Genomic DNA, 11,057 nt, shown 5'->3' on the forward strand with positions numbered 1-11,057 from the left:
AGCCCTTCCTGCACTGGGGTTGGCCAGGGAGGGTCTCTCCCCAGTAGGCAACCTGGATCCAGCCCCCTTGTTTTGGAGGTGAAGATGACTGAATGGCATGGACATAAACCATTCTGGACATATGCACCCACTCAGCTTCAGCAATGGAGAATGCTACCCAGCAAATTCACTGAAATAGATGCAGCCATTGTGAAGGCATTTCTGTGGATTTGGGAGGAGAACTGTGCCTAGTCTGGATGCACCATGGCTATGCCATCGCCAGCAGTCTTACTCTGTTATTAATGGATATACACAATAGACAACAATGCTTTCAGTTGTTTTTTTATTGAACAATAATAATCATATACTTTTTAAAACTGACCAGCTTATTAGATTTACATTCAAGACCTCATAATGTCATTTATGACACTGTTGCAAAATAGTAATAATGTATGCAAATATTTACTACATTCTTTAAATAATTCTCTTCAGTCTGCTGAAGGACCGTGGGTTTGATCCTGCTCTCACTGAAATCAAGAAAAAATTACTTTTGATATCAGTAGATGAGAATCAATACACTTGCTTGTAAATAGCCCAAGATAGTATTGCTCCCTCTCAGTCCTAAACATTCAATACAGATTAAAATGTGGTATATGCTAGTTTGAGATGTATGTTTATGTGCCTCTAATTATCATGGTAAGAGAGCCTGCCCTGCCATACTGACATTTGGATGTCTGCTGCTGCCATCATCCTCTTGTTCTAGAGCAGCACAGTTCAATGCTGCTTTTCCAGGTGAAAGCAGCCTGCTTCCACCGACATTGGCTTTGGATCAGGATTTGTACTCTTTAAAGGCTTTGGAGTTTCTGCTGTTTGTAGTTTTAAAAGTATGTTTTCAGATCCTGCACCAAACTTTGGCTGCAGTACTGTGTGCTACTTCTGTCAAAACTCACATTGATTTCAAAGGAAATATTCAATTCAAACCACATTTCCAATAAGAGTGCTCTGCACTCTGACACAGTTACATCAATTTCCATTATCTGACAATCTGGTTGTTTCCAGACATATTAGCAAACCCATCTCAGTGTGGATTTTTATGTTACAAATACATTGTCCAGTCTGAACTGAATGAGGGACTGACAGTTCCTACAACACTCTAATGTATATGTTATTCTCCTGGCTGAAATGGGACCACTTGCTCATGTAAGTAAGAAACAAAGGACTAAGTACCAAAGTACTGTAGGCTGTGGCTGCACTACCACTCACTGAGGGTCCAAGTCTTCCCTGTGCTGGATCAGATGAACTCCCTGTGAGGCTGCAGCTGGGCTTCAGCCAGTGCTGAAGATGGAAAGTATGAAGGTCCATTTGCTGGCCTCTGGCATCGAACCCCCTCTTCCCCAAGAAACACAGACGTTGCCTTGATGGCACTAGTAGCTGCTATATAGAAACATATATATTTAAATAATGTTAAGCAGCTTCTTTTATATTGGGTCCCCCTCTACAAATCTGTATAATGTACCAAGCTGCTGTTTCTCTGTATAGAATTTAACTTGAGAAATCCACCTCAATACGTCTGCAGTGTCTTGGCTATGTTATTCACAATGTATAAACAGAAACACTGAGTGTTTTTTCACTAAAGGAAGGTGTATTTATCTCCAAGGAATTGTCACCAAACTTCCAAAAAACAGATGACTAATGACTAACAGTGGTTTATTTTAATCATACTGTTGTGCTCCTATGTTATTATTATTCTTGTGATTCAGGGGTGTGCTTTCTATCCTGGGATTTGTTGATGTGTGTTTCTTTCACCTTGGCTCCACACCAATGGTTTCACTCACCCAAATTGTCCACTGAATTCAGTGAGAGCTTTCCCAGCCTCAGGCTGCAAGAGTCAGCCTCTGGCATTATTTAAATGAGGAGGGTTGAACTGAGTTGTTTTTTTAATATTACTATACATTCAGGAATCCACAATACATTTCTCTGTTCAAACATGTATCAAAACAAATATCAAAAATCATATACACTGTACAGTCTATTTTTAAGTAAACATTTTTCTCATGAAAAACAGAATCACAATTGGCCTTCAGAGGTTACATTTTCATATGCTATAGATCTACTTTGTTCTTAAAGTGTGTTGTTGCATATTCGATAATCTGTGAGAAATGCATTCACTTGAAAGTCTTATGAGTGCAAGTAAATATCAGCGAGGATTTAGCCATTTTGTTACCGGAGAGCGAATAGCTTTCTCCTTAACGAATTCCTCTTTTACAGAATTGCCATCCCCTGATGCCATGTCATTCTCTGAAAATATACAAAAATAAAAATGGATTTCATGAAAATGAGAGAATTAAAATATTGTGCTGCGGCAATGTCCCTGGTTTTGGAAACACTTCAGAAAAACCTTAGCCAACAAAACTTGCAGGAATCTCCCTGAATGCCTCCAATTATCTAGTTACAAAATTTCTGCCAAATTATGGCATAAGCCAGATGTGCTTTCTAATAGTTTAAGCATAAAGCAGGTGATTTGACTTCAGTTTCCAGTTCTCACTCTAACACTCCAGTGTGACATGGAACCAAGAAGCACATACTCAGTAGCTACTGCAGTAAATTATACATGCCTGGAGCTGTTCTCTGACTGAGGCCAGCTGGCATGGAATAGCCTGGTGCATGCCACTAAACTCTCTTACTCTCAAAAAAAAGGTAAAACATCCAGTTTGTCTACTGGAAACGATCCCTGGCTGACCCTGATTCCTGAGGTGTAGCTGAGGTTGTTTGGCATGTCTAGCTAGGCTGGGACAAAGCATGCTGGCCAGTGTCCTACTGTTTGACCATGAGGGTGGTCAAATTGCAATACACAGGAACACACTCTGGCACTGTGAAATTTCCTAGGGTATATGTAGCCATAATCTCTTTGGAAAATATATGGGCCAGAAACTCACCTGTTTAAAACACAGAAGTATTCACAGCTGTTTTAATTTGCTGAGGATCTGTCCTAGATTCTATAGCTACATCTGAAGAAAACTATTAAATGCAACCTCGTGTGACCATCCTACTACCCACAGTGTCCCTGGTTTACTTCCAGTGCCAGACCTCTCAGGACAGAAATCGGTGTGAAACCTTTGCACGGGTGAAGAATACTGTTTGTTTCTATGGGGTCAGTATCTCATCCTGGCTGGGATGAGACAAGCCGCTAAACGTTGAGGCAGCATAAAATTTGTGACCAAAAGCAAGGGAGTGAGAGGAAACGGGAGGACGTACTGATGAAAACAGGCTACCTGGAAAGATTTGGAATGTTGTCTAGATACAGAAGAAAGCAAGACAGGAATATTTTTTCATGTTATTTCAGCACCGTTAGTAATAAACAAAACCTGGAAAGGCAAAAGAGTACAATCATGTAGAAAAAAATATGAAAGGATCAGGACTGATTCATCTCACAAAGTGTTTTTTTAAGATCATTTTAGATGTGGTATGAGCATAAGTTGAAGAAGTTTGCTTCTGTCTACCTTTCTCTAAACAGAGAGTGGGGGGAAGATAAATCATGTTTTAAGACAGCAACCTCTAGATATCTTAATATAACAGGAGAAAATCAAAATAAGGGACACAAACTGCAGTTGGAGGAGAAATAAAATTCAAAGACTTTTGGATTAAATTCTAGAAAAGCTACCAGTAGGTCTAGGATTAAATCTCTGATATTTATTTAAAATCTTTACATTTGTATTGATTTTGATTGGTGTTTAAATTTAGAGTAAACATTGTTCAGTCAAATATACTTCAGTATCATCAGGTGGAGAACAAAGGCGGAAATTTTAATCCCAGCTTTAAAAACTTCAGTGATCTCTCCTTCCTGCCTCAAAAACACTCCAGTTGGTCACACATCTTTTTTTAGTTCTGGAAAGATCTGTTACAGGCTTCAGACATAATTTTAAAGGTAAGAACTTATTCCAGAGATACTGCAATAAATTACTACAATAAAACATTTCATAAAACACTTCACTGACATCTGAAAATGTAGAAAGCTCTATCTTCATGGAAAAAAGGTGTTATTTTTACCATATATTAGCTAACAGTTGTAAATGCAACCTAATGAAATCCTATTCTGCACAAAGCAGCTACATGCATCGCAGGTGAACTGACTAATGCAAAACCTAGCATAGCCTCTCATTGCACAGGTAACATTGTACTGCTAGCACATGCAACGAGCTGTGAAGTATTTTGCCCATGTTAGGATTTCAAAATGTTTTTACCATGTGTCACAGGTCATCTAATTCCTTGCCTTATGTTAAGGGAACTGCCAGCAAGAAAAATAAATGTACCAGGTGTTTGCACAGCTCTACCAAAGTACACAGCGTACCCAGCATGGCAGTAGATCATGTACAGGGTGGTTTCTGCTAAAATCAACTGCCCCATGAAGTCTTACCTGTGTGTGAAACTATCTTTCGTCGATTTGAGGGCTTTGAAGCAGACAGTTGAAAAAATGGGAACTTCAAACACTTCCCGGTTACTCTGTCACAGATGCCAGAGGGACAGTTGCAGGTTTTCCTGCATTCCATTCCATAGGTACCATAGGGACACTCTGAAAAAAAGTAACATAGCAAAGCAGTCCTCAGTGATCCAAGTCAGCTGCCAGCACGCTTAATAGCTGATCTGCTTATATCTTTAAAAGCGGAAAGCCCTTGTGTGGAGGTCAGCTAAACCTTAACTACAGGATTTCAGCATGCCAACTGCTTGTTACAAGTATTTTCCTGTTTTAACAAACCTTGACATATGTTATGTATATAATTTCTTTTACTATAACTTATTTACAATGTGCTTTTGGTAATCCTCTGAAACACTCATAGTATAACATGCAGATTAAAGACATGAATATGTAAGTATGTAATCATAGAGGATGTAGATAAAGGATTAGCATTGGATTTAGAAAATAAGACGACTTCAGAAAGTTCCTGAATTCACTGTTTGGGCATGATATTATCTGACTTAGATGACTGTCATGATTTTGAGCTGCAATCTATTGCTGGCACCAGGCTGCTTGTGGCCAGGGCTACTGCATCTAGGCTGGGTATGTGCTGCTGCCCCGACCCTGAGGAGCTATCCAGCAAATGCACCCTCCCCTGGAGATGCTCATGGCTCTTGGGGAAGAGGCTTCACGTATGCGACAGCTTCTCAGACATCAAAGATCTGCCTTCCCATGGCAGACAGCAAAGAACTCACCTACATCTCCAGCCTAAAGAGTATGCTCTAAAGGGATCACTGGCACTAAGATTATACTGCATCTGGTCATATACTGCCCCAATTCATATCTCCCATCCTTGAGCACACTTGTAGAGGAGCACTAAAGGGCAGCTGTCAGGATGGGACCAAATGTTTTTCAAAAAAATTAAGTCAGGTTCAGAGGATTTGCCCCATCCCATAGCTGACTTGTATCACATGCTGGATCACATAACTTCCCAGAGAGTTTAAACCTGGGGTCACTTGTCTTCCTCTGCCTTGCTATTGAACAGGGTACCTTCCCAGGACCATAGCTGAAGAGATGGAGACAAGAAAAATCCAGCTCCAACATCCCCTTTCCAAACCCCCAAACAAGACATCATCCCAGGAGAGGTTTGGGATGTTGCAGGAGCAAGGTCTTCATGCTCAGGCTGTCCTTGCCAACCCAGGGTGCATAGTCACCTTAAATGGCAAGTACTGAAGAGTTTCCAATTCAACTCCTAAGGGTAGATGAATGACCATTCAGGGCTGGACCAAGAATCCATCCAGCCCAGGCTCCCACAAAACACTTAAGAAAGAAAATGACCATGGTAAGCAAAAATTATACCTCGTCCCTCATATTCTCCCCCATTTTCAGCTCTGATAGCTCCTAAGTCAAACACAGTTTCTGTATATGTAACACCCCACAACAGGGTTATGCTTCTCAGTTTGCCCAGTCTCCTCTCAGATCAATGCAAATATTTTGTTTTGCCCTATGGTGCGAGCTATCTGAAAATCAGGCTAATGCCCCAAACTGAAACCAACATTTTACAATTCACGGCATGTCCAATGGGTATGCTTTTATAAATGAAAAGCACTGGAAAATCAACCAACTCCCTGCTAGGGACTACACAGTCAATCGCTCCAGCCTGGAGGACCTCACTGAGCTTCACCATACTCCCCTTCCCAAGCAAGGACACTCTTTGATCTGCTGTTTGTCCACATAAAACAAAAAGAAGATCCTGCCAAAGCAGAACAGTTTTTCTGTGCACAATCCTCCCTGAGGGACAAGCTCAGAGCACACACCACATGGAGCATCAATCTGCCTGCTGCAGGTGCTCCACCACTCAGCCCAGAGAGGTGGGATGCAAAGCTGTCCACAACAGCATGGGAACAAGTCTGAGCCCAAAGCACTTGGCTCCCTGTGGAATAATCCTGGCATTGATGCTGCTCCTCAGATTTGATGAAACTGAAGTCAATTTTGCTGTTAGAAGGCTTTGTTCATCAGGAGCCCACTCCTAAACAAATTGCAAATAGCTCCCGGTGATCTAAGGGAAGCAAGAACAAGTTTTTTACTGGGACAGTTATACCTTAGGTTTAGAGGGTATTTATTAATAAAAGTGCAGAACATCAGTGTTTCTTAGTCTGTTTTGGACAATAATGACATTGCTATTGATAATAATATGATTCACTCTTATAATACTAAAAGTACTCAAAAGATTGCTCTGAAACATGTACTGACCATGTTTTACCCATTTTAGAAATAAGAAATTGAAGAACAGAGATTTCATTTTTCCACAACTTCGATGTAAATCAGTCGCAGGCAACCAGAGAGAATTTAGCCATCCTGACTCTGTGAATTATTACAAACATGGAAGTTATTAAAATGAGTGAGTGATCTGGTATCATACTATAAATGGATATATAAAATAACAATACTTGGCCCCATACTTTGGCTGATAAAATTCACATATGTACAGAGAGAGAGATTGTACTGTCTCAGAGCTGAGATGAAAAAAGAGTAAGAATTAGAAATGACATATATAATACTTAATGTAAATAAATAAAGGGGGAATATAAGCCTTAAATACCGATTTACAACTCTAAGTCAAGATATGTCTTTATCGAAATTAATGAGAGCTTTTCCACTGACTGACTGGAAAAAATAGAACATTTTAATTTACATTTTCTACAGAACCTCCAAGATTCAGCTACAGGGATTCAGATCTCATGTCCCTCAATGTTTCTTCTTTCCCCTTTGAAGTGTGCTATTGCAAAGAAATTCCTATGAGGAAAGTGAAAAGTATACAATCATTCAAAAGAACTGTTAAAAGAATTATGGGTGGTATCTTGCACTGCAGTAATTTTTAGTAAACTGAAGATCAGTCAACTATCTCAGTAAAATACTTTTCTGGTGGGTGCACCAAAGAGACAATCTTATGCGTAAATTCTAGTCTTTAGAAATAAAAGTAGTATTCTGGGTTTCACTTTCAAACATGCACATAAATTTGTTTTTAAATACCAATGTTAATAAGTGTGTGCTGGCGTGAGTCAGCCTGAATGATTTTTGCAGCATCTGGTCGTAAGTCATTACTTTAACTGAGGCTATTAATACTCCTGATATTTAACTGCCAAGACATCTCCACTTTTAAGGAAGTTATTCAAAGGCATATCTGTATCTACTTATTGAAGTGGTACACAAACACAGGAAAACTCACTGCATTCATGCTTTTCAAAGCCTTTTTTAAAAATTATTTATTTTAAAAACTTTAATTTCTTGGTAATTTAATACGTCCTCTTCTTTTAAAGATTCTCCTTTTTGCATGGAGAGAGGATAGCTCTTAAATGAAAAATGCCACTATAGTCTATGACTAGAGAAATCAGCATGCAGCATACCTGGAATAAGCCGAGAGCAGTGGCTGGCTGCACACCTCACAGTCAGCTCCTGTTATGTTATTCCCATCTTTCGGGCAGGAGGGTTTCTGCCTCCCCTGACCACATCCCTAGGGTAGTTGAGCACCTCAAAGGAAGGACTGAGTTAAACACCACAACGTCCCCAGGTACTCAGGCAGTGCTGTCACCTCCATCACCCAGACCCCAGAGAGACCACCTGCTCCCTGGGCAGGCAGCCGGCAGTGCCCAAGGGAACCTTAACCCAGGGGGAGTGCAACAGGAGCAGGGACCCGATGACAAGGTTGGACTTGCAGCATTAAAGTCTTTGCAATTTATAGAAAGCCACCCACCAAATCAGCGGAAGGATCAGGACTAGTGCCTGGGTCTCCCAAGTCCCAGTCAAAAAATCTGATCTCTGAGCGCACCCCATCCGTATTTCCTCACACATGTCCACAAGTCTAAACAATATTCTCACATTAATAACCCTGTCCCATCTACATGTAACACCTTTTAATACCAACAGGTATATTTCACTTTCTTCTTGGCTAAGGGCTGAGCTGGAAAAATCCCATTTTAGACCTTTCAAGCAGGAGGCAAGCTCTATATGTAGGTTGCTGTCAAATTGCCACAGTGGGTGCATGCAAAGTGAATACTGTTACCTTTGCAGATACCAAATTCATCACCAAAGTCATCCTCCTCAGTGTAAAACTGGCACTTCAGCCCAGGACCACACTTGACACCATCCATACCCGAGACCGTACGATAGCAAGTCTCCCCCAGAGCAGCTGCACACACTCTGCAACAGCCACAGTCATCCAGCACCGTTCGCTTACAGCGCAAGGTACTTTTGCATGCGTTACTGTCACAGGGCTCAGGACAATCTACTGCGTATTTCGCACTCCAAGCAGTTCCAGCGTGCACGGGCATCAGGAGGAGTGTGAGAAACAGGAAGCCCTTCATGTCTTGCAGGGGTAAATGCTCCGTCCCAAAGAGCAAGCTTTAAAGCTCAGCCTTCTGGTGCCTTGTGCCGAGAGAAGGCAGCAGTACAGAATCCAAAGTGGTAGCTGCACACATCAGCCTACAAGTTTATGAGCTTTATACAGTGTGTTGCCCACATGCTGCACCGTCGTCAGCTTCCTCAATCCGGCAGCGCTGCTCCTGCCAGCCTCCCTTGTTTCAGTTTATGAAATCCAGGATGAAGGTTGGATTAGCACTCTGCTGCCATCCAGGAATTGAAAAGCCTGAGCTGATGTAATCTGTTATGTTTAGTTGGTTGTTTTGCATGAGGACTAAAAACTCTCTCACATCCGTCTCAAATGCTCAAGGACGTCTGCCAAAAGAAAAAAAAACCCACACACAACCAAAAAAAACCCCAACCCTGAGTAGGTTGCATACCTTCCTGCAGGACAGGGATCACTCTGACATTGGGCACACTGCTGACAGGACAGCTCTCCCTCACTAACACAGCTCATGTGGCCAGAAGAAAATCACACTGAATCATCTCACTGCTGAAAGAATAATCTTTAAAAGAATAAATCTTTGCCATCCCCTTCAAGGGGACACAGACAGTTACTTTAAGGAGCAAAGTAAGATCATGCCATGTAACAACCAAGCTCACATATTTCAGTAGTGGTTTTGCTTCCTGCATTGAAATGGTACTTTTTAATCAGTATTTAGGTGGAGATGAAGTAAATATTTCACTCAAAGATCACTGCTAGAATTAAAACCAGGTCAGACAGAAACAAGCATTTTGTGAGATCTTCCACATGAAGTTGAGGAGAATGATCAATGAGCTGCCCCAACCTCACAACCAAAGGGGGAAACCCCCATCCATCATCACACAGCCTTAACATGGATCTGGGGGGGGCTGATTCTTCTCCCATTTACACCATTTCTATCCTGATCAAATTCTGTGGGATGCTCTGATGTTGCTCTTCAATGAAATCACTGTAAATAAACAAAAATTAAGTCTCAATTTCTCCCATCCCCCCTCTTAGACTTTATTCATGTTGCCAGAGCCTTGACAAGAAACAGCAAACAACTGAAGAGTTCAGTGAAACAGATGAGCCACCAGAGAGATGGAAATTTCTGCTCTAAAGAAAGATCTACATGAAAGGAAAAAAGGAATAAAGCTAGCCATAAATAAGTCTCTGAATACCAAAAGTTGCTGCCACTGAAATTAGTGGGAACCAAATCAATCTAAACTTGTATATGACCAGCTTACCATCTGGGAATCTGGTGTCTCCAGTTGGCTAAGGACACTGCCAGTAGGCTGCCAAATAAAATGAAGGGCTATGCTGGAAATACAGGAGATCAGGAAAGCCTTTTCTTCCTGAATTCCAATGTGAATTGATAGATCCAAACAAAAATGCTTAACTCTTCTCTCTTGTGAAGAAGATGATTAAACCAACATACTGTATGTAGAATTTGGGTAGATTGTTCATATGCTTCTGGTAAAAGTACGCATAAGAACCTGAAGAGGAGAAGAGACGAGAGGAGAGGAGAGGAGAGGAGAGGAGAGGAGAGGAGAGGAGAGGAGAGGAGAGGAGAGGAGAGGAGAGGAGAGGAGAGGAGAGGAGAGGAGAGGAGAGGAGAGGAGAGGAGAGGAGAGGAGAGGAGAGGAGAGGAGAGGAGAGGAGAGGAGAGGAGAGGAGAGGAGAGGAGAGGAGAGGAGAGGAGAGGAGAGGAGAGGAGAGGAGAGGAGAGGAGAGGAGAGACGAATCTTACTAGAATTGTAAAAAGCACTTCCAAAAGTGCCCAATACCTCAAAGGAGTTCAGTTTCTTCAGATGGAAGGAGGACCTAATATGTTTAACACATGTCAAAGGGTCACTACACTCAGGCAAATATTTGCAGGCATCCATTTTATACAGAATATAGTTACTTTAAATACAGTTCTTCTAGTCACAGTTGCCAGCTGGCAGATGTTTACATGCACTAGCTCATGCCTGTTTTCACATGTAATCTTGGACCAATCAGTAAATTTAAAGCGTAAAAATTAAAGCATTAAGTTGAAGCCTCATATAAACTGACAAAGTGTCATTGGTAGCCACGAGATGACAGCAATTAGCAGTAGCAGAAAACTTCATCTTCAAAGTCCAAAGCAACTATCTTCTGGGAAGTGAAAGGAATACTTCAAACATGGAAGTGAAGTTTGCCGCTAAAAGCCAAGGAGGCACAAAAGTGCAAGGTTATAATGAGCAGATAAATTAGAAATGGATG

General features: G+C 41.3%; 1 protein-coding gene across 2 annotated transcripts; it reads right to left on the reverse strand.

Moving 5' to 3' along the window:
- Window positions 1-305: 305 nt before the first annotated feature.
- On the reverse strand, window positions 306-8,993 carry ESM1 (endothelial cell specific molecule 1). 2 transcript variants are annotated; one of them, XM_074812246.1, is made up of 4 exons: window positions 8,496-8,993; window positions 6,686-6,796; window positions 4,394-4,549; window positions 306-2,277 (listed from the first exon to the last, which is right to left on the reverse strand). In XM_074812246.1, exons 1-4 carry the CDS (start codon window positions 8,794-8,796, stop codon window positions 2,177-2,179), a joined length of 669 nt encoding a protein of 222 aa, XP_074668347.1. In that variant the 5' UTR covers window positions 8,797-8,993; the 3' UTR covers window positions 306-2,176. The 2 variants fall into 2 exon arrangements, with proteins under 2 accessions (XP_074668347.1, XP_074668348.1); XM_074812247.1 differs by lacking the exon at window positions 6,686-6,796.
- Window positions 8,994-11,057: the final 2,064 nt, after the last annotated feature.

The sequence above is a fragment of the Strix aluco genome, chromosome Z, assembly GCF_031877795.1.
Source record: "Strix aluco isolate bStrAlu1 chromosome Z, bStrAlu1.hap1, whole genome shotgun sequence".
NCBI lineage: Eukaryota > Metazoa > Chordata > Aves > Strigiformes > Strigidae > Strix > Strix aluco.